The sequence below is a fragment of the Acipenser ruthenus genome, chromosome 5 (assembly GCF_902713425.1).
Source record: "Acipenser ruthenus chromosome 5, fAciRut3.2 maternal haplotype, whole genome shotgun sequence".
In the NCBI taxonomy this organism is placed as follows: domain Eukaryota; kingdom Metazoa; phylum Chordata; class Actinopteri; order Acipenseriformes; family Acipenseridae; genus Acipenser; species Acipenser ruthenus.
The window spans coordinates 55,585,243-55,609,899 of record NC_081193.1 but is presented as its reverse complement, the minus strand read 5'-3'; the positions used below and the strand labels follow the sequence as shown (position 1 = coordinate 55,609,899).

General features: G+C 36.4%; 1 protein-coding gene and 1 long non-coding RNA gene across 2 annotated transcripts; one reads left to right on the top strand and one right to left on the bottom strand.

The window, feature by feature from the left end:
• Positions 1-9,261: 9,261 nt before the first annotated feature.
• Positions 9,262-15,462, bottom strand: LOC131737148 (uncharacterized). The gene is made up of 2 exons (XM_059024329.1): positions 15,221-15,462; positions 9,262-12,529 (listed from the first exon to the last, which is right to left on the bottom strand). Exon 2 carries the CDS (start codon positions 11,262-11,264, stop codon positions 9,744-9,746), a length of 1,521 nt encoding a protein of 506 aa, XP_058880312.1. The 5' UTR covers positions 11,265-12,529; positions 15,221-15,462; the 3' UTR covers positions 9,262-9,743.
• A 2,786-nt stretch (positions 15,463-18,248) lies between these two features.
• LOC131737236 (uncharacterized) lies at positions 18,249-20,469 on the top strand. The gene is made up of 4 exons (XR_009328808.1): positions 18,249-18,377; positions 18,478-18,579; positions 18,957-19,034; positions 19,905-20,469. It is a non-coding gene; the product is annotated as an uncharacterized LOC131737236 (long non-coding RNA).
• Positions 20,470-24,657: the final 4,188 nt, after the last annotated feature.

Genomic DNA, 24,657 nt, shown 5'->3' with positions numbered 1-24,657 from the left:
TCCGCATCGCCTGGGGCAGCCTGTTGCTCTACTTCGCCTGGGGTCGCTGCCGGCTTTGCTTCGCCTGGGGTCGCTGCCGGGGAGCTGTCGGCCACAAAGAAGGGGGGGAAGGTCAGGAGACCAGCACCCCCACCCCCCCCCGCAGCAATTTCGCTGCAGGAGAACGGGAGGCCGGAGCCTCACGGAGGGGAGCTGCCAGCCACAAAGAAGGAGGGGGAGGACAGGAGACCAGCTCCCCCTGCAGCAGTTTCGCTGCTGGAAATCGGGTGGCCAGAGCCCCACAAAGAGGAGCTGCCGGCCATGAAGAACATAAGAAGAACATAAGAACATAAGAAAGTTTACAAACGAGAGGAGGCCATTCAGCCCATCTTGCTTGTTTGGTTGTTAATAGCTTATTGATCCCAGAATCTCATCAAGCAGCTTCTTGAAGGATCCCAGGGTGTCAGCTTCAACAACATTACTGGGGAGTTGGTTCCAGACCCTCACAATTCTCTGTGTAAAAAAATGCCTCCTATTTTCTGTTCTGAATGCCCCTTTATCTGGTCCTTGTTTCTTTTTTCAGGTCAAAAAAGTCCCCTGGGTCGACATTGTCTATACCTTTTAGGATTTTAAATGTTTGAATCAGATCGCCGCGTAGTCTTCTTTGTTCAAGACTGAATAGATTCAATTCTTTTAGCCTGTCTGCATACGACATGCCTTTTAAACCCGGGATAATTCTGATTGCTCTTCTTTGCACTCTTTCTACAGCAGCAATATCCTTTTTGTAACGAGGTGACCAGAACTGAACACAATATTCTAGGTGAGGTCTTACTAATGCATTGTAAAGTTTTAACATTACTTCCCTTGATTTAAATTCAACACTTCTCACAATATATCCAAGCATCTAGTTGGCCTTTTTTATAGCTTCCCCACATTGTCCAGATGAAGACATTTCTGAGTCAACATAAACTCATAGGTCTTTTTCATAGTTCCCTTCTTCAATTTCAGTATCTCCCATATGATATTTATAATGCACGTTTTTGTTGCCTGCATGCAATACTTTACACCTTTCCCCATGTTAGAACTTGAAGCTACTGCACTAACAAGTAACTACGATGTGATAGGTTTTACAGAAACTTGGTTGTCTGAGAGTGATGGAGACAAATATAATATTAGTGGGTACACACTATATAGGAAAGACAGGCAGGACAGAAGAGGCAGAGGGGTAGCGCTATACATAAGAAATAGTCTTGAAGCCCAGGTGTTAAATCTGGACGAAGAAAACAACGCTGAATCAATATGGGTCAGAATAATGGACAAAAATTCAAAGGCCATAATAATAGGAGCATGCTATAGACCGCCAAATTCAGACGCTGAGCAAAATAATCTGTTATACAATGACATTAGAAATGCGTGTAGCAAAGGAGAAGCCATACTAATGGGGGATTTCAACTTCCCCAGTATAAAATGGGAGAACCCGGTGGGGAGCACGACGGACGAAATTTAAATGGTGGAAATGACAAATAACTGCTTCCTAACGCAATTTGTCAAGGCATTTGTTTTATTTATTTTTAGAACGGGGTCTCCCCCTCTGCCCCTGTGCAGGTTATTGTTTTGATTTTGTTTGTTTTATGATTTATGTATTTATATGATGGCGAAGCGCCGTCGGTATTGTTTTTGTATTTATTTATTGTATTTAAATATGACGGCGTAGCCGTGCGTTTGTTTGTTTTTTTTTCATTTAAAATGTGTTCTGGCAGAGGCAAGATTAGTGCTCGTCCTCTACCAGGAATAATTAAAAACCTTGTGCAGACTGTGGCCGAGGGGTAATGAGATCATTGATAACACTATGTAACACAATTTTTGTTCCTGGGTAGTAAGTGTTATTTCCTAATTGCTTATGCCTCAAAAGTATAAAAAATGGCTATTATTCCCCACAAACTTTGCTTTTGTGACCAGGACAGTGAAATTTTGAAATTTACCTTTTTCCAATGAGAAAACGGGCGAATTTGTGTCTTTTCGTTCACATGAAGTCAGAAAAAAACAACATATGAATCCAAATTAACATGTATTTATACTAAAGTAATACAAAATTGACTACAAAAGATTTGGAAGTGAGTAGTTTTTCGAGATTTACGATTATACTGTAAATCACTTTCACGAATCAGCCCCCAAATGTAGTCTCCCATCATGTTCTCGTTATACTGTCCTTCATTGACAGCTCATCCAGGAGCCTCAAAGCCGTGCTGCTCCATAATGGTAACAAGTACCCGTCTCTTCCCCTGGCTCGCTCGGTGCACCTCAAAGAGGATTACAACAGCATCAAGACCTTGCTGGACGCCTTGAAGTATGATGAGTACGGCTGGGACCCCCGGAAGGTGCTGATGCCACCACTGCACATCAAATTGGGCCTTATGAAACCATTTGTCAGAGCTCTAGATAAGGAGTCGGCAGCCTTCAAGTACCTTCAAGACTTCGGGCAAAGGTCAAAGCCAGTGTCTTCGTCGGACCACAGATAAAGAAGATCCTGGAGTGCAATGAATTCCCCAAGAAGCTCACTAGTAAGGAGAAAGCAGCTTGGAACAGCTTTGTCGCAGTGGTTCGGGGCTTCCTGGGCAATCACAAGGCCGAAAACTATGTGGAGCTGGTTGAGACTCTGGTGAAGAACTACGGCACAATGGGCTGTAGGATGTCCCTCAAAGTCCATATCCTTGATGCTCATCTTGATAAATTCAAGGAGAACATGGGAGCTTACTCGGAGGAGCAAGGCGAGCGCTTCCACCAGGATATACTGGACTTTGAATGCCACTACCAAGGACAGTATAACGAGAACATGATGGGAGACTACATTTGGGGGCTGATTCGTGAAAGTGATTTACAGTATAATCGTAAATCTCGAAAAACTACTCACTTCTAAATCTTTTGTAGTCATTTTTGTATTACTTTAGTATAAATACATGTTAATTTGGATTCATATGTTGTTTTTTTCTGACTTTATGTGAACGAAAAGACACATATTTGCCTGTTTTCTCATTGGAAATAGGTAAATTTCAAAATATCACTGTCCTGGTCACAAAAGCAAAGTTTGTGGGGAATAATAGCCATTTTCTATACTTTTGAGGCATAAGCAATTAGGAAATAACACTTACTACCCAGGAACCAAAAAAAATAAAAAAAATTGTTACACGGTGTAATTAACCCCTCAGCCACAGTAAATAAAAGCCTGCAGCTCTCTGCACTCAGGGTGTGTGTTCAGAGGAGGAACGAGAGCGAGAGCAAGAGTGAGAGCGATATATTTATTTGAAAAGAATAGGAACAGTGACCGCAATCTGCCCAGCCTGACCTATTCGGTTTTATGTTTTTGTTTAAACTTTTATTTTGCTCTGTGAGCCGTGTTTTTCTGTTTTAAACCTTTTATTTATTTATGTTATTTAAATAAACGGCGCGCAGCGTCTTTTTGCCTGCAGTACCTGGTGTCAGTTTTTCATTCCTGCACTCTGGCCTGATATCCCCACACGTCCATCCTGTCACAGTCTCCCACATGCCTTTTTGCAAATTCTAAGCAGGATTTTACATGGGCTTTTTTCAGAAATGGCTTCCTTCTGGCCACTCTTCCATACAGGCCAGATTTATGGAGTACCTTAGCTATTGTTGACACATGGACAGTTTCTTCCGTCTCAGCCATGGAACGCTGTGTGTCAGAGTTGTCAATGGGCTCTTGCTGGCTTTTCTGACCAATGCCCTTCTTACCCGGCTGCTCAGTTTGGGAGGATGGCCTGCTCTAAGCAGATTCTGGGTGGTGCCATATACTTTCCACTTCTTAATGATCGTCTTGACTGTGCGCCAAGGGATATTCAATGTCTTTGAAATCTTTTTATACCCCTCCCCTAATCTGTTCCTTTCCACAACTTTATCCCAGAGTTGTTTTGAAAGCGCCTTGGTCTTCATGGTAGTATCTTTGCTTTGAATGCACTACCCAACTGTGGGACCTTACAGAGACAGGTGCATTTAATCTGAAATCATGTGAACCACTTTTATTGCACACAGATGGACTCCATTTAACTTATAGTGTGTAGTCTGAAGGCAATTGGTTGCACCTGAGCTTATTTAGGAGTGTCATAGAAAAGGGGGTGAATACTTATCTAATGAAGACTTTTCAGGTTTTTATTTTTAATTGATTTGTTTTTTTACCCCCCCCCCCCCCATTTTTTCACACATTGAAAGTGTTGAGTAGGTTGTGTAAATCAAAGGAAAAAAAATCAAATTTAAATACATCAAGATTTTAGGTTGTAACTCAACAAACTGTGAAAACGTCCTTGGGGGGTGAATACTTACTATAGGCACTGTATATATATATATATAAAAAATTGTAGGTGCCCGACTCGATCATGTAAACAATTTTTTTACATACCCCATCGAAATTTGTACATGCCCCAGGCATGTCGGGCAATATAATTTTTGAACACTGCAGGTGTATTTAAATGGTGCTGTAAACAGGGAAGATTTTTGTTTTTAAGAAAAATCGTGAATTTAGTTTTTAAAACACAACTAAGTAAGGTTTTGGTAGTTTCAAATGTGTCATCGTAACAAAGAAGTCCCAAGTCCCATGCAAGTTCATAACCATTCAGCTCCAAGCTAGTTCCAGTGGAAGCACATACTGTTACATTTTCCTCTAGATCAATCCTCAGAGAACGCAAAGAAATAGCCAGTTTGGATAGAACTGTGTGGCATTAAGCCTCACCAAAGTGCCCATAAGCAATGCTTGAATGCATGACAAATGCAACTTCAAAAATCCCCGGATACCATAATATTTTGCTTGATGCTTGTAAATCTCATCAACATCTATCCAAACATATCTTTGGGTGATTTTTTGGAGTCCCCCCCACACAAGTTATTACAGCCTAAACTTGATACAAATAGCAAAAATTCAAATTTCAAAGTGGTTTAATGACCAGTGGTGGGACTTGAAACCAAATTTGGAAGACTAGTACCTAAGGGTCGTACAGCAATACTTACATTTTTGGACCCACATCCCCTACAGGATAAAGGGTTAGGCTGAAATTCAAATAAAACTAGTCAGTTACCCCTTGTCTGGCAATTTGCCAGAAGTGAGTAGGGTGCTCCTAGTTTTTTTTTTCTGAAAAGCCCTGTTCAATACAAGTAGAATGAGGTGCTAAACATGATTGTAGCATCTAAATTGCACCCAGAGTGATTTTTCTGGTCAAGGTCCCTTACTCACTTTAGGTTGACCTAAAGGTCAAAGGGGACATTTAAAAAAAAAATGTTATCATTTCTGAACTGAGCATGTCTGAAAACCCCAGGTGAATTTTTCTAGGAAAATCTGAGACGGACGGGCAACGAAATGTCCCTTTTCTGGTTGCGTGCGTGGAATGACCCATATGCTATTATTACACTAATTCATTCTGTTAATGACTTGTGTTTTTATTGTTGTTCAATGATGAAAACGCAATCATTGCCAATGTTGTTATGTTGTAGACGAGGAAGCAGAAGAAAGTGTAAAGAAACATATTAACAAAAAAGAAAAATAAACATCATTGCCAAAGCCACCAGAGTGTGAGTGCAGCTATTAACTATTGCATTTGTGATTGCTCTTTGCAACCAACATTTTGTTGATATAAGATTAGGTACACAAAGTAAATGTTTAAAGGATTAATTAATTGGTATGTATATTACAGATGGACAGTTGGCATGTTAAACCCAATATTATGAGATTTACAACTCAAGTACTTCACACTCTCAAAAACGCACTTTGCATATTGATAATCTTTCAAAGTATAACTTTAAGTTTAAATCAATACCTTGCCCAACTTTTAAATAATATTTAGACCACTATTAGTTGAACCATGTGCGGTTATTTTCAGACAGGGCTTCACTACCTCAGATGTGCCAGTCTGGTCTGAAGACCCCTCCAAGCTTACCAGCAGCTTAGGGCAGCAGTGTGGAGTAGTGGTTAGGGCTTTGGACTCTTGACCGGTTCAATCCCAAATGGAGGACACTGCTGCTGTACCCTAGATTGCTCCAGTAAAAACCCAACTGTTTAAATGGGTAATTGTATGTAAAAATAATGTGATATCTTGTAACAATTGTAAGTCGCCCTGGATAAGGGCTTCTGCTAAGAAATACATAATAATAATAAACTACAGATCAGCCAGGCCAAAGTCATCCAAAAGATAAGACAGGTCTAGGTCATCCTGCAGATCAGATGAAAGGTCAACATCACCTTGCAGATGGGATGAGAGGACCCCTACAAGGTCAAGTTCAAGTTGCAGGGGAAGACCTGTGCCGTTCTCTCCTCACAGTATGTTTTATATTTTATTATGTTATTTTATTCAATGTATTGTTGTAAGATGTTTGTGCATTTTTGGGGTAATTTATTTCATTACTCAATTTCTATAAGGCTGAATTAATATGTTTCTGTAAGGCTCCAAATACAGTATCTGTGTTTACCTCATAATCTGCAAACTTTCAAGAAACTTATGTATATATGCAAACAATACCATTTTGATTTTAACAACTAATCCATATGCTTATGTTTATTTACTACTTTATCTATTTTAAGTTTCTGTAGCAGCAAAGCCCTCCACGTCTACAGAGAATGCCACCAGATGACCTCAGACTGATGATAGTAAGTTGATCATTCATCTTGCTAGCCTTAAAATCTTAACTTGTTTCATTTCATTTCCAAATGCTCCAGCTTTGAGCTGCTGTTTTCTATAGCAATTAATTGGTATTTTGTTTCAAACCAGAGATTTAAATTGTTTGTAGCAATTCTATTAATTTTGTAAACCCCAATTCTTCTAATAGCTGATGTGATTGTTGCATGGTCTTGCAGTTTATGAAATGGTCCTTGCTTTAAAAAAAGTCTTGTGTTCCAGTTGTTTTGGTTAAATCAACAGATGCAATAAGGCATCTGCAAAAAAAGTTAATCGCTGCAGAACATTACTGCATTGCATCTCTGAATTACCATCACATAAGTGCTATAAATGTCTGTTCTAATAGATTTTCAGAGGAGTGTCCTCGTGAAGCTTGACAGCACTCTTGAGAGCCAGCAGGAAGGCTTGGTCCTAATACAGAGGGTGGTTTCTGCTCTTAGCAGCAGTGTGGAGGACATTGACGACTTGCTTCCTCAGACCATAGAGATGGAAGATATGTGCACCCATCTGAATATATATATATATATATATATATATATATATATACACACACACACACACATATATATACACATAGTATATAGATATATATATATATACAGACGTGCTCAAATTTGTTGATACCCTTACAGCTCATTGAAATAATGCTTCATTCCTCCTGAAAAGTGATGAAATTAAAAGCTGTTTTATCATGTATACTTGCATGCCTTTGGTATGTCATAGAATAAAGCAAAGAAGCTGTGAAAAGAGATGAATTATTGCTTATTCTACAAAGATATTCTAAAATGGCCTGGACACATTTGTTGGTACCCCTTAGAAAAGATAATAAATATTTGGATTATAGTGATATTTCAAACTAATTAGTTTCTTTAATTAGTATCACACATGTCTCCAATCTTGTAATCAGTCATTCAGCCTATTTAAATGGAGAAAAGTAGTCACTGTGCTGTTTGGTATCATTGTGTGCACCACACTGAACATGGACCAGAGAAAGCAAAGGAGAGAGTTGTCTGAGGAGATCAGAAAGAAAATAATAGACAAGCATGGTAAAGGTAAAGGCTACAAGACCATCTCCAAGCAGCTTCATGTTCCTGTGACAACAGTTGCAAATATTATTAAGAAGTTTAAGGTCCATGGAACTGTAGCCAACCTCCCTGGGCGCAGCCGCAAGAGGAAAATCAACCCCAGATTGAACAGAAGGATAGTGCGAATGGTAGAAAAAGAACCAAGGATAAAAAGCAAATCAAAAGCAAAGTCTGATTTCTATTAAATATGGAATAAACAATGGTGGATGCCAATTACTTTTGTCAGTTTCAAGTTATTTCAGAGAAAATTGTGCATTCTTCGTTTTTTGTGGAGGGATACCAACAAATTTGAGCACGTCTGTATATATACAGTATATACATTATATATATATATATATATATATATATATATATATATATATATATATACACACACACACACACACACACATACTAGGGCTGTATTAGAAGGTTTGTTGGCTGGCCAGGAATTTGAAGATTGTTCAAAGGTTCGTCAGACGCCATTCAAGTACAGTATGTTTGTTAACAGAAACCACTTGACAATGTGTGAATACTATAAATCAGTGTAATGCATGAAAAATTAGGTTTACTAAGTTTAGGAAAATTGTAAACCTTATCAAACTCTAAGGTTTACAAACTATTACAAAGGTATTGTAAACTGTTTAGCAAACATATTTTTTACAAACCGTTTACAATTATGGTAACACAACACCTTGATTTTACATAGTTTACACATTATATGTAAACTGTACAAAAATCCTACACTTTGTTTACATGAGGTCATGTAAACCTATAGTAAAAATTACATGTACATGGTTTACACAATCTTTCTGAAGGATAACTACATTTTACTTTGTTCATGAAACAAGTAAACCTAATTAAAAAAGTTGGATTTACAAGTGGTTTAAAAGGCAGCACAAACCTGAGGACAGTGCCATGTCTTACCACATTCCGTTGTCTACAGAAGACCCACTTTGGACTGGTCCTACCTTTAACTCCTTCCCTTCCATTACCTTACCTACAGTTTCCTGTAGTGAGCAAATGTGTTGTGAAATAAGGATTGCTACTGTGTGTCATATTAAACAAAACTTTCTCCCACTAACACAGCATCAAACTACAAACCTTTACTGATCTAGTCATCTGACAAAAAAAAACAAAAAAACCTGCCATTGAGAACAGGTTTGTAGTTTGCTATTAGAGGCTGGGTCAAAGTTTTGTTTTAAGACAAGCTTGTATAACATATGTATAACCTAGAGTACTGATTAAATAATCTTGTAAATCAGCAAAATTATTTATTAATAAGAATATTAATTTCCAAATAAGAAAACAAAAAACTACCACTATAAAAATAAACTAGATTACTAAACTATTTGATTATTCTGCAAATATACAGTATATATGAATCTTAAAATTTGAATGATTTTCCTTACATCAAGACTTGTTTGCAAAAATATATTAATTAATAAAATCATTAGGGTTTGTTTCCTATAATTCAATACTACTTGGGGTTGGGGGGGGAAATGAATGAACAACAGTGATTTGAAAAAGTAATGTTTATTTATAATATAAATGTCAACTTAATTGTGATTTAAATCAAATGATTCAAGTTAAAATAAAAAAAAAACATTTGTTTTATTATTCTCAAGTTAATGTGAATTTAAAACATCCGATACAAAGGGAAAAAAAAAGCAAAGAAACAAATCACTTGCATAGTGCGACTGACCGCTCAAAGACGTGCGTCCACACATGCTCCTGATTCACAGAAAAGAAACAAATCACTTGCATAGTGCGACTGACCGCTCAAGGACGTGCATCCATACATGCTCCTGTTTCACAGAAAAGAAGATCTGTATCGTGTTTACAAGTCACATAACCCTAACTAAATATTTATAGTCTCAAAACAGTGCCACAACATAGCAGTTTAAGTAAAAACAGTAACCTAATCAAATATAGTTATTGGAGGAAAACACAGTACAACCAAACAAGAGCAATACAACAAAGACTCCCTTTTTTACTACACCCCCCTCCAACCTCCATCTTCTCTTTAAACTCCAGCAAAATTATCCCTCGGAACAGTAATCAGTGCTTGCCCTGTCAAGTGATGTCTTTTCAACGTTTCTGTCTTTCTTACAATTTTACATTTAATCCTTTGCACAGGAATGAAACTTGCACTGTTTTCTTGTCTATAAATGTTTGGATAAAATACAGACACTGGGAAACCGTAGTAGTCTTTAAACACAGGCTCCATTTCTAGGTACCACTGAACTCGCCCAAGAATGTGCTTTTTAATTGTTCCATCATGGAAAAGAAGATTGTGCTCAATGAAAAATAAGATCTGCCCAGCTGAAAGCTCCTGATGGTGACAAATAGTTTTTTTTATATAGGATATTAAATTTGTTAATGACATGTTAACCTCACGAATGCAAATGAAGCGTGATGAAATCCTGCACACATCCAGTAAGTCAGATACCATCATATCCTGCAGTGAGCCTCGAGACGGTGGGTCTTGCATCATATTTAGGTGATTTGCTAAAGTCTCTTCTCCTTGTGCCACTTCTAGTACTTGACCAAAAAATAACCCATCTTTTAAAAATCGTCTCATGAACTGAAGCTCTACTGACCTTTGGTTTGACGGTTCATTTCCTAAAATACCATTGTATCTCTCAAAACTGAAGAGCCAAAAAGCATACACAGGCCCGTAGCCTATTATACATTCTTTAATGTGACCATGCAAGTGCATGTTAGGAGTAACGTAGTCAGATCCATACTTTTCTTCAAACATCTTGCAGAATGTAATAAGCTCCGGGTCAGCCTCAACAAGCATTTCATGTGTCATTACATATGAACATAACAAATAGCATGCTTTCACAAAGAGTTTCCAAATCTCCAGGTGTTGAGAAGGTAAAATGCCTGTTAAGCAAGGAATGGAAAAATAAAGTGTCCAGTTTTTCCATTGATCGGCAGTAAAGCTTGATTGAATTTTATTAGGTATTCTTCCTAAATCACTGGGCACTTCAAAGTCATCAATTTTCTCTTGAATACTTTTCATATCTTTGTCTGTAAGAATACCTTGTTCCTTCCAAATTTCAATTACATGTTTTGCAGTACCTAGAAACAGGTTATGCATTGGGTCTATAACATGCACCTGAACTATATCAAAATACGGCAGTTCCAGTAGTACAGAGTAACGCACCCCATATTCACGTTCAAGAAGTTTTACATCCTGCTTGGTCTTTTTATCCAGAATTTGCGCACACCATTCCAAATGTCTTTCATGAGTTCTTTGCGGCCATGCATCTCTTGCAAACCCACTATAGTCCTTCTGTCCAACCTGACCAGGGAAAAGCTTCCAACATTCAGAACAGCCACGATTAGCAGCATGTCCTAAAAAACCACAAACCTTACGACAGGCTGGAATGTCACAAGCAACAGCAAGCAGAGCAAGACAAAAGGTTGCAGTTCTGCCTTGTTTCACTGACTGCAGACTAAATCCATGTAGCCAGGCTTCTTTTAATTCTTCCACAAGATAAGACAGAAATGTGTTGGTTTTTGGCTCACTGCCCATATGTGGTAATGTCTGCTAGAATTTTCCTTTTATAACGTTCTGGTTTTGGCAAGTTCAAGATTGTCAAATAAACAGCCCCCACAGAATACTGAACATGGTTGAATGGCCGAAACCAATCCACATTTAACATCAAGCCATAACACCGTTCCTAGGTAAAAAAAAAGTACTTTTCTCCCTTGAATTCCTTCCATACTTTACCATCCATAACATCATCTTGTTTTCCTTCTGGGATGTTTCTGTCTCTCCATTTTTCACATAGGTCTTCAAATCCAGGGCGGCTAACCATTTCTCTCAATGATTCTTTTATGGATCTACAACAAAACCACTTAAAGGGATAGAATCTTCTAGTTCCTGAAGGCAATGTCACTTCTTTTAGCAAGGGTTGAGCACACATATTCCGTTGGAGTTGATGTCTCTGCCATGGATATTTTACGAATGAACATTTTTTTGTCTCTTCGTCCTTCAATAATTTGCAAACAATCCTTAATGTTATACATTGTGTAACATTTCCTACATACAACAAGCTTTCTAAAGGGGTCTTTGCAATGTCCAAACAGTTTGTATATGCCATAGACACCTGAAGGGAAGACTGTAAGTATCAATCCAAGGATATTTCCTGGTTCAGCAAACACAGACAACATCTCTCTAAAAAAATGTCATCCAGGTATTTATTGCCAGATCAGAAATAAAAAATCGCGCTTGCCACACCATTAAAAATAAGCATAACCATCTTGTAAACGTTTGCACTTTATCTTGAACTGTAGCTGGCCTTGAGGATAGTTGTTCTACTACCTGATCTAAATCCTGAGCAATTCCTTCTTCCATATTTTGAGCCATTTCTTTCTTCATTTGCTTCCCATTGTTCTTCATGTTCACTATCAGACAGGTTTTCAGAATTTAATTCTACTGCAGGAAAGAATGAAAAAAGGTCTTCATCAGACACGTTACTGGGGACATCTAGCTTTCTGCTCGTTTTGCAACTCTCTTTTATATGGGCATAGCTGCTTCTCCAATCACTCTCTACATCATCTGCTTCTGGACATGGAATTTCAAAGGATGCAATAGGAACAGAACTCTCTTCAGTCCATGTACTGGTTTCACCTTCTTGAAGGCTTCTCGGTGCTTGAAAGCTTTCAGTAGTAGTTTCTGTTTTGCAGCGGTGTTTGTGGTATTGCTCATAATGTTGAGCACCATAGCTTACTTTACAGATTTCACAAATCACTCTCCTTTCATCTGGTGCCGCTTCTCTTCTTGCCCCAGAAACCCTGATAGACAAAAAAGGAAGATGTTAAATTGGTTAAAAACTGTCAGCCCTGCTTCTTTTAAGACAATTGCAGCACGGAAGGTATAATGCTACAGTAGTCCGCCTGCACTAGAAGACTGGCTCTACCTCCGCTACGCTCCCCTGCCTCCAGAGTCCGCTTCTTCTCCACCCTTGCTCCGCAGTGGTGGAATGACCTTCCTACAGATGTCAGGACTGCCCAGTCCCTGACCACATTCCGGCGCCTCCTTAAGACTCACCTCTTCAAACAGCACCTGTAGAACTCCTCTGTTTGTATCCTGGGACACTATCACCCTTCATTTAAATGTGCTTTATTTTGCTCTTATCTGCCCCCTATTTTACTGCATTTAATCCTGTACTTCAGAATACTGTAATCTGCCAAGTGTTTAACCTGTAGTATTTTGTATTTAATCGTATCCTGATGTAACTATCACTATTATCTGCTGTATTACTGGATTGTGGTTGTCTTATTGTATTACTTGTATTGTAACACTTGAAATGTATTTGCTTACGATTGTAAGTCACCCTGGATAAGGGCGTCTGCTAAGAAATAAATAATAATAAATAATAGTCAAATGTCCCTTTAAAATTGTTTGCGGCATTATAACATTTAAAAAAAAAATGGTAACTGAACCAAAAATGTTTTAGAAAACATTAACAAATTGTAGAAAAACTACCTGCTAATTCATGAGAAGTGACTTGCTCCTTGTTGTTATGCTTTTGATTATGAACAGACATACCGAGTGATTTTAAATTAATAAGAGCAGAGATTGTGAAAATAACAAACAGTAGGCTTCATATTGGTGGTACTTGGTGAGGCAAACAAACCATTAAGTAATGTCCAAAGCAACTCTTCTGTGCGCAGATCAAAAGAGCCAAACATACATAGTAAACACATATACACAGTAATGTTATATGTAAATATTGTGAAATGTATTTTAAATAATTCAAAGAGTATGCTCAATTAACAATAGGCTTCACCTTCCACAAGGCATTTTATCTGGCAAAAATTACTTGTTGGATCAAATTATTAAAAGTTTAATAGCACTGCAGAAGTAGATCAATGGTTCTCAAACCCACCCTTGCTACCCACCGTGTCTGCTGGTTTTCATTCCAACTGTGCTCTGAATTACTTCATCAAACCCTTAATTTTACTGATAAAGTTATTAATTAGACATTTCTTTGGTTTCAGCTTTTAAATACTTATTAATAATTCAGTTAAGGGTTCAATTTTGCAATTGAGCGCTCTCTGTTGGAATGAAAACAGATACAGGGGGTCGCCAGAACCAGGATTGAAACCCACTGGAATATAGAAATTGCACACCTATTTCAAGACACGCCCACAAACTCCTCCATGAATTTATCTGAAGGTAATTAAGCACTTAAGTTTACATTTAAGCTTGTCTGAGTATATCATTCTCTATTAGGGCCCTAATTAGTTTGAAAATAGGGTCCAGAGAGCTTGGAAAAAAGTATTTGTACTAGCTTTGCCTCACTACCTAGTACACTTGTATGCTATTATACTTATTATTGTACTTGCAAATATGTGTTTAATTGTAACTGTCTTAGTACAAGTTGTCTTTACCCATTTTCATTCCTCACACTAACAGTTTGAATATGTGATATTATTTTATTAGCACAGTCCATACCCAGAATACTTTGTCAGCAGAAATGATATAAAGTGGGGGTTACTTCATTTCACAAACAATATTCCTTCTGAGCTTAAACCCTGTAGCCCATGTTGTTTTTTAAAACATTGACTTGTACATATTGTATAAGACGTGTTATTTTATTACACGTAAACAAATTGTGAATAACACTTAATTGTGTATAATGATGTGATTAGTGTGATCACTTATAAATATTTTGCAGGTTGGTGCTAACATCTCATTCTCATTTATACTCAATAAGAGTTTATTCTTCAGGCCGTGGTGACAGGTTTGCTTTCGATGTGCTGGTTAGGGGACTCATTATATGTGTTCTAGAACAGTAGCATAGATTTGGAATTAAGATATAGGAGGCTGTGTGGTCCAGTGGTTAAAGAAAAGGGCTTGTAACCAGGAGGTCCCCGGTTCAAATCCCACCTCAGCCACTGACTCATTGTGTGACCCTGAGCAAGTCACATACATTAGCTCAAAACAAAATTAAAAAAAATAATGCGCACCTTAACATGACTGCTCATACTCCTAGTACTCAGCATAACATTAACTAGTAGTCCCTCCAGTATTTTGAATATTTCTCTTAAATGGTACTGTAATTCTTGGAATGTATTTTTTGTATATTGTAAGTCGCCTTGGGTAAGGGAGTCTACTAAAATAAAAATAATAACAATTCCGCGATTCACTGAATCAGCCTCCACCCGCGGAATTCAAAATGTGATGGATTTTTTAGAACAAAATATGCGCTTACTCTCATTGTAGAAACAAAGAGATGCTGTTTTCTGATTGGATCAGAGCCTGAGTGCTCGTGTTCACAGCCAAACAGTGTTTGAGGCAGACGGGATCCTAAATTATATCTGCGATGTCAAAAAAGTAGTTTTGGACGCGCCACCTTTATTTTGGTTTACATCGATGCACATCATGTATAAACAAACGTATTTACTTGTTGAGCTAGGTATATATTTAAAAAAACAATAATAATGCAAAATAACATTGAAAGATTTTGTTTGTTTTACCTGAAAAACACCCCGATGTCCCTCTGTTGTTGGCCTTCGTTCGTCTGCAATCGCAGTTGCTTTTGTTTCTGATCCTTTCTTTCTAGACTGGGTTCCGCCCACTATGTACACATTCACCTCCAGCAGTTTGATTGGTTTCTGCAGAGCGCCAGTAACAATCAATCATCTGCCTCATCCGCGGAAATGAGGACCTGATGATGACACCACTTCCTGTGACCGCCAAATTATACTTCTTCGCGCTCAACAATACAAAAAGATTTATTTACTGCATCAGTGATTTGCACCGGTGAGCACCATCATCCTGAAGCCAAGAAGCAAGGCAGCTACTAAAAATAAATAGTATATTAAATACAAGTTTTTGTTATCATTCTGATATTTTTTATGCATGTTTAAAGTTTCTGGGATACCGTTTTTATGTATATGTATTCTGTATCAAAACCTCCCGCTTTTCTGGGGTTAAGCACAGAAAGAATGCCACTTAGACAAAACAGCACATTCCCATTGACGTGTTTATGTACTCTCTAGCTACTGCTGTCCAAAAAACTATCAAATTTATTCATATCTTGTGAATTAAAATACCATTATTTTGGACAGATTTGTTTTTGAGAATCCTATACTGATGATAGTCTTGCAATTTGTCATGTTTTAATTTATTTATGCAACAAATAATGCAATACACAGCATTCTGTGTTCCTTGAATCAACTTGCACAGCGAAACTCGCAACGTTGAGCATGGGTATAGGGTTTATTATTATTATTATTATTATTATTATTATTATTATTATTATTATTATTATTATCACTGTCATTTTTTCTCAGTTATTTATGCTAGCAGTGTAATATATACATACATACATACATACATACATACATACATACATACATACATACGCTAAGTTTTTAGACACGTTTTACTATTAATTCAACCAAAACTGCAAGTTATCCCTATCACGACCTACCGCCGCATTGCTATGTCTGCAGCTAAATTTCCATATTCCCTGGCGTTATACAAATATTTCAAGCCCTGTTACACTGTATGAAGGATAATCATGGCGGCTAGTAGTGTGTATGCATTAAGTAGTATTAAACAACAGACCTGAACTATGTGTTTCAAGTACTTTTAAAGGGGAACCCAAACGCAGTTTTGTTCTATAAAAAAAACACAAAATGTTCTTCCTATTCTGATTTGATATAAAAATATAAGCATTTTTTATGACTACTTTCTGGGTTGCAAATAGCGTTACACTAGGTTTCTTTCCAACAAGGAAATAGATGGTGAAATTTGACGTCACGTCACGGAGTGAACTCGTGGCGGAAAATATGGCGAGAGTTTATTGAAAATACGTTGAGGAGAAGCTGTGATTTCACTGACTACTTCTTCAGAAGTTAATGAAAACGATGAGTGTAATGGGGAGGGCAGTGTTCTTGATGACAGCGGGCTTGTTGTTGGTGTGTGTGGCATATACGCCATATCAATTTGAGCCGTGTGAAACCGAAAGCAATGCATCTGATGAAAGCGAGTCAGACATCGATGAAGGCGATCGCCTGTCATAACACAGATTGGTAAATTATTTTATTATTTCTTTTTATTGTTATTATTTATATTACTACTACAGCGTGTATAAACTAACTGCATACTAATGTATCGGAAGTAATCGTTTTTTATTAAATGTTATTAGAAAAAAAATAAAAAAAAATACTAGTATATTCAATCCCGGGTACGCTGCTGTTGTACACTTGAGCAAGACAGCCTACATTACTGAATCAGATTGCTCGGTATGTAAAAAATGCCCCACTGTATAAATTGGTTCAAATCCTAAATCGCTTTGGATAAAAGCGTCAGCCAAATAAATGAATAAAATGTGGTTCAAATATCCCACTTTCTTGACACTTGCAGAGGTGACTAACCCTTCCTATTACGATGGATTACAAAACAAATAATAATTATTTACCTTCATTGTTATTTATGTTCGTTAAATGTCTTTCTTTTAAATACTCTTGTTATAGGCTTGGAACTTTTCAACGTTTATTTCTGTTCCCTCTCCCTCCCTTTAAAACTGTAACTAGCATTGTTAATCCATGTCCGTTTCTTAATTAAATCAAGGCTATCTGGTGATGTCGAAACAATCTTTCCGTTTTTTTTTTTCTAGCTGTACAAAGGTAATTGATCGCTTTACTCTCATGGTGAAAAGGACGCAGTCACTGCAATGCACTCTGCACTGAATCACGCATTTTGAGAAAAACACACGCTTATTTTGTAAAACACGTTCTGCCTGCAAACAAACCTCTTTTTAAACTTAGCAAATAACAAAAATGCAGAAATAGAAGAAAAAATGTTGTAATGAATGATGCGTTTCGATTAAAATAGTACCTTTTACATTGCAATCAGTTCATACAAATTCGTACTTCTGCTTATTTGTTTTATGACGTTTTGCATATGGTATCCGTATCTAATAATATTAATATAATATAGGTGCTGACAAATATTGTAAAGAAACACATTAAAAAAAAAATATATATATATATATATATATATATATATATATATATATATATATATTTGCTACAATAATTAATATATACTATTTAAAGTATGGATTACATAAATATACATACAAGGGGCAATATGACACTGTTGCTCACCCTTTTATTCTCTCTCTTTCAAAATGCTGATTAATTTGGGGGTCGAAGTGAATACTGTGGAAAAACTGGGGTCCATCTTTGTGGGTCAAAGAAACAGCAGCTGACGCCAGTAAGGTGACATATAAGCAGGCATACCCACAGACAAGCCCTCACTAGTATCGAAATCAGACCCGCTCAGCCCGCTGTGTTTTGTCCAGAGGCTCACACAGTACTTATCAATTCTGTTTTAGTTAGTAGTTTGGTGTAAAGTTAGGTAGAGGCGTTTGGGTTCTCCTTTAAGCATTTTATTTAAATTTATAACACATTTGCCAATATATGTGCTACTTAAAAAGGTTCTACTTTTTTTTTATCACCCCCCCCCCCCCCCCCCCCGCCCAAAAAAAAAAAAAATTCTCAGATCTGTGTTATGCCATAGCAAACGGATTCCTGCATTCCCTTCCGATGAGGATTTTGCCCCTGAAGAGCCTACCCATGAAGTTTCTAACACTTCAACACAATTATTGTTACTTTCAAGGTAAATGTGACAATTAATTTGGAATTTTAATGAAAGTTCACTTTAATAATTGTGGAAGCATTGAGTTGATTTTTTATTAATTATTCATCAATCATTACAGTGAAGATGAGTGTGAAGTTCAGGTTCAATTACCTGGTACCTCAACACCACAGGAACCATCGTTGCTCAGTGTGGATACAGCCAGTGACTTGGATGGTTATGGGTAGGTATTGGGAAATTTGTGATTGCATAGTAGTGTAGCATGTAGTTTATTCTCGATTAAACTTGTTTTAGTTAAAATATATGCACACAGTAGCCTATAAGTGAGTAGTACTTTGTTACCTCTTCTGGACTTTTGTAAGCATATAGTGCTCTCCCAGAATTCTTTTAACACCTTTTTATTCCAGCCATGTGAGAATTTCCAGCCATGTGAGAATTTCCTCAATGTCTTTATATTTTTCAAGACAAAGCCTTAAAGCCTCTGTTGTTGGCTACCAAGACGTTTAATTCAGGGGTCTGATTGAAGAAGAATAAGCAATAATATTCACACCCTCTTTTTTTTCCTTTCCTTTAAAATGAAATGTTGCCTTTTGCAAATAGGTCTCCCAACGACACTGAGGATCCACACCCTACACTGAATCACTCTGTTGTTTCCAGCCACTCGCAACAGCCTAACGGGTATGAAACTTTGTAATTTATATACTGTACATTATTTAACAAGTTTACAAGTGGCAACCATGAAGTTTCCCTTTCCTGATTACATGAAATAGTGTCCTCACCAAACAGATAATTATTCCCTCCTCTTGAAACATGCCATTTCATTTTTTTCTCATATATATATATATATATATATATATATATATATATATATATATATATATATATATATATATATATATATGCACACAGTATCCTCCAGAATTATTCACACCCTTGATATATTCAGTACGTTTACATGCACACTAATATTCTGTTATTATTCGGAATACTAGAATATTCGAAATATGTAATCTGTCATGTAAACACCTTATTCGGAATGTGATCAGCAGTATTCCGAATATGAGTATTCCAAATAAGATAGGTGGAATATTAAACTATCCCGTGGATTGTTACTGGAATAGCAGGTCATGTAAACACTTTATTCAGAATACTTGGGTTTGCCTACATTTGCGCATGCCTGTGATTTTTGCAAAGAATCTTGGGTTGATGCTTTGTATGGAAGGAAAGATGGGTAGCATTTGGGGAATGTGATGCACTCTCTCAAAACGTGCTTCTATTTCACAACATTTTTCCACAACTGGCACCTTGATCAGCGCTTTATTAAAGAATTTACCATCCCCTTGCAGAACATGTACACAGACTTATACACTGCATAGTGTGTGTGTATATATGTATGTAAAGGAATATTATCTACTTTTGAAGAGCTTTGTGCATTTTTAAAATTTACGTTAAGGTTAAGCTATGCCTTTTGTATTCGTTGGTGGGTGGGGGGGTTTGTTACTGTTATTTTGGGGAACATGTTTTTATTCTTGTCAATGTCATTTTCAGATCAGACACTCCCTCAGCATCCACAACAGTCTCCATGAGGTCATATCTAATGCCTAATTCATTTGATATAAAGAAGCATTTCCATTTCAGTAGCACTTTTTTAGTGATCTATTAGTTATATTTTATCATCTTAAGTATAATTTTCTACAATAGGAAAAGAAAGCGTTTCCGTGAAAAAATACAACTCAGGAGGAGAAAGAGAAGACTGTCTGTTCCGTTGAATGGACAAGGAGTATCCGTTACTTGTCCAATCGACAAGTCTGACAATGCAACATCTGAATACAAAAGACTATCTGCCCACACTAAAAAAACAATGAGCACTCAAAAACGGATTACTCGTGCTTTTGAAGGGTTTAATCTAGCTTTAGGTGCTGGCATCATTCCTGTTTTATCAGAACACTATAGGTTTAGAAAACAAAAAGAAGTCATGTTAAATGATAGTGTAGTGTGTATTAACTGGGAACATTTGTAAAAAAGTCGACATAATGTCAACATTTATTATCTTACTGTGAAATATTTTTGAAAGTTTGTCATTCTTCTTTGTGTATTTGTGGGACATGAAGGGCTATGTATTTTTTTAATGCAAATCATTCATCTGACCACAGTGTTAAACATATATATATATATATATTTTTGTTATTAAGTGTGTGTATATAATGTAAGTACATTCCAACTTGTGTATATGTATATAAACACGCATTAATGCACTTGAATCTTGTCAATACAATCACCAACATATGTTTATAATAAAGTTTGTTTCTACATTCTGTACTTTACAAGGTGTGTGTTTTATATTTTCTCACTTTAAATGATCTCTAATGGTGTAGGTTAACTAAAACAATTAACATGCAAAGTGCTTTTGTTTCACAATTTATGTTAACTTATAATTAATCTCGTTATCCGAAAATATTGAATAGATCCTTTTTGTTTTGAATTTTTACCATATTGTTCTCTATTTCCTTAGTGATGATTTATGGAAGCAGACATGTGCTGATCTAGGGCTCGATTCTGGAAGTCCGGAAGCTACAAAATCTATGCTGGCTTATATATTAAAAAGCCAAAAAGAATTCATTGACACTCAGGTATTAGATTACGGTTTTAGGTATGTGAAGTGACATTAAAATACATTAATATTTGAAATAACTTTGTAACATTAAGAAATTAAAATAAAACTGACTATATAGGGGTTATCATTATTTTTTATATCAAATTGGTTTATGTTAGACTACTGTATTTTACAGAAAGCAGTAGTACCGTTTTGATCGACCAGTCTAACAAAATGCTGTAAATCCAGAAATATTTGATTTTTATTACAAGAATTTGGCGTATAAAAAAAAAAAAAAAATCTCAAACATTTTTGCCACAAACATATTTTTTTACGACTAGTAAATGCTTTTAAGGTAACAGCTCGTCCAAATTTCTGGAGCCAAATTAGTCTCCTGGTGTGATATTTCTGAATTGTCAGTATTGGAAGGTCACATATGCATACAATATTTTACTTGTATTAAAAACAGACTTTGAATCACAAAAAATATTTTGTTTTACTTAGAAAAAAACAATGGAACTTATTCAAAGTGAAATGGCAAAGAAGAATAAAAGAAACTCAAAAGTGGCACTGAAAACATCTCCATTAACACAGATATAATGTGTTATCATTTTATAGAGCAGGACAATAAATTGTAGCTTAAATATAGTTACTCAACAAATGTATCTTGTACTTTACAGAACCTTGTGTGAAGAGGGTACAAGTATTTGACAAACTCGGATGGTCTGCCCCACTGGGATACAAGCGAAGAGTAAGTTTCCCCCTTTTCCATTAGTTTGTAACACTGACATTTTGGTTTATTTAAAGATGAAAAACATACTGCATGGTGTAGTATTAGGCAGCAGCGTGGAGTAGTGATTAGGGCTCTGGAAACTCGGCCAGAGGTCATGGGATCAGTCCCAGGTGGGGGACACTTGAGCAAGCAGATACTTTATCTCCTAGATTGCTCTAGTATAAACCCAAATGTATAAATAGGTAATTGTATGTAAAAAATAATTTAATTAAGAAATGTATTAATAATAATAATAATAATAATAATAATAATAATAATAATAATAATAATAATAATTGATGTAACTTAAAAAAGGATGGTGAGTAAGTAGATTCAAGAAACTGCAGAGTCCTTTTCTTCAATCAGTTGTTAGGTTTATTGAAATATGCAGGGAGTCTGGTCCCAGGTACAGGACAAACAGAATACTCCTTCTTACAATTGTTGCATGACATTATTATTATTTATTATTATTTATTTCTTAGCAGACGCCCTTATCCAGGGCGACTTACAATTGTTACAAGATATCACATTATTTTTTACATACAGTTACCCATTTATACAGTTGGGTTTTTACTGGAGCAATCTAGGTAAAGTACCTTGCTCAAGGGTACAGCAGCAGTGTCCCCCATCTGGGATTGAACCCACGACCTTCCGGTCAAGAGTCCAGAGCCCTAACCACTACTCCACACTGCTGCATTAAATACCCTTCTGCATAGGTGTCTCTCTCCTCCTCTTTCTCTGACACTTAACCAATAGAAAAGGTACAACACATTATCCTGTTACCATATATTTCATTTAGTGTGAGTGTGTGGTGTGTGTGTGTGTGTGTGTGTGTGTGTGTGTGTGTGTGTGTGTGTGTGTGTGTGTGTGTGTGTGTGATCTAGTGTGAAGACCTCTGAACTCAGTGCATTCTTCAGACCCCTGGTGCCACAAAGGTCCATACATCTGGTTTTTGTCATCTTCCTTGTTCCTATCTCTCCGATTTGCCTGAGACCCTTTGATTCCAGTGGCATTATCTCTTTGGCTCTCTCTGAAGTCTTAGAGCCTGGTCTCTTCTGGTCCCCTTGAAGACTAGCTTTATGACCCCCTCATAAACCAGCTGTATATTCTAAGCAAAAACCTATTTAACTAGTTTTATACCCCAGTGGACTCCCCGAAGGGCAAGCTTCTTTCATGTCCGGGCTGGAGGCCAAAGGACTTGTTTGTACAGCCTTGTGCTGCTGGCCAGTCATTTGCTTTGACACAAAGAATGCTTTTCAGTTGTCATAACTTCTCTACCATATTGCCTTCAATTTACTTCCAATGTGCAGTTGTTTAAGTATAGTTAAATATACGTTAACTTGGTGTTTTTCTCAGCTCTCTGCTACCATCCATTGCTCAATGAAGCTGCTATTATTTCTTGCTTGCTCGGAGTCAATGCAGTGCAAGTATCTATATACCCAGAGTATATAGCCAGCTTTCATCTATCACAGCAGTGCTTGCATTTTTGGAACTAACAGTTTTTTCTATCCAATGTTAAATCACTTTTCAGTGATTTAATAATAATAATAATAATAATAATAATAATAATAATAATAATAATAATAATAATAATAATAATAATTCTTTGGCATTCAGATTCACAAATAATTTTTATTTATTGATATATAATATAAAGTCAGGTTGTTACCTAAGGAGACTTCAACGATCAGACTGGTGAAAGCACTGGTGTGAGCACTCAAAAATAACCTTTAGTAAATTTTATTAAAGCACACATTTATTCTATAGTAATGATCAGATGCAATATGTCCATTTGATAAAGCTGACATTTCTCTTGTATTCATGCCTCCATAGAGCATTCTGGGGGGGGGGGGGGGGGGTTCAAAGTCTAAATAAAGCCCTATGGTTGAAATGGTTGAATTGTTCATTCAATTCATTAGCAATCTGAAACATACCTTTATATATGTATTATTGTTTATATCCTACCAGCCTATGTTTGGTAAAATGGTTACTGCACCAGAAAGTGTAATTTGGCCATTTTCAAATAACTATAGACTGAGCTAAAAAAAAACAAATCCTTATTTATTTATTTATTTTATCAGTTCGTATTATTATTATTATTTTTTAAATGCTCCGATGTTCAACATTCTTTACAGTTTTGTAAAATATTGGCACACTAAACTTTGATAATTTAATTATATAGATTTTGACAAATGAAACCCCAGAATCACAAAACCAACACTTGAAAAAACTGATGCACCTGCCAAATGTTATGAAACTGGTTTATCTGCAATTCTTTTCATTAGTCTATATAATGTACCATGTTTTATTTAAATATATTTTTATTTTAGGTTTTATTTTAATTTGTCCAAGTTAAACGGTTGCAGTATTTCTTTTTATTTTAACGTGGTCACATTTTTCAGATCAGCAGTTTGGAATCCCCTTTCACAAACTACACATATAGAAAATATATATGTGATCATTTTTTCATTTTTATTTTTTTTATTAGTGGCCATAAATAACTATTGCTGAAATATCCGCAGACAAAACAATGAAAGACAAATGGGAGCGCAGACAGCTGGAGGCTCGTTGGAGGAAAAGCAAGAGAGATGTAAGTTGTCCTTCTTCCACGAATACCAGCCATATTTGGCTGTACTGGTATTGTTGTTGAAATGTTTACCGGTACTGGTAAACATTACATTGAACAAGTAAACGACAATAGTAAAAAATATTTGCTTTACATAATATATTCAAAGCAGAGTATCTGCAAACAATGCTGTCAGATATTCCTTTCTTTTAATGTAGTATTTTTTTAATGTTGGCCACAACTGTTACTGAATTGTACGCTCTTAATCTACCACTTTTGACAGAAAAGCATGTGTGAAAGTTGTCTGTTGGAATTCCAATTAGATGGTATTTCCCAAGTTTGGTTTATGCCATAAAGATAATAATATATA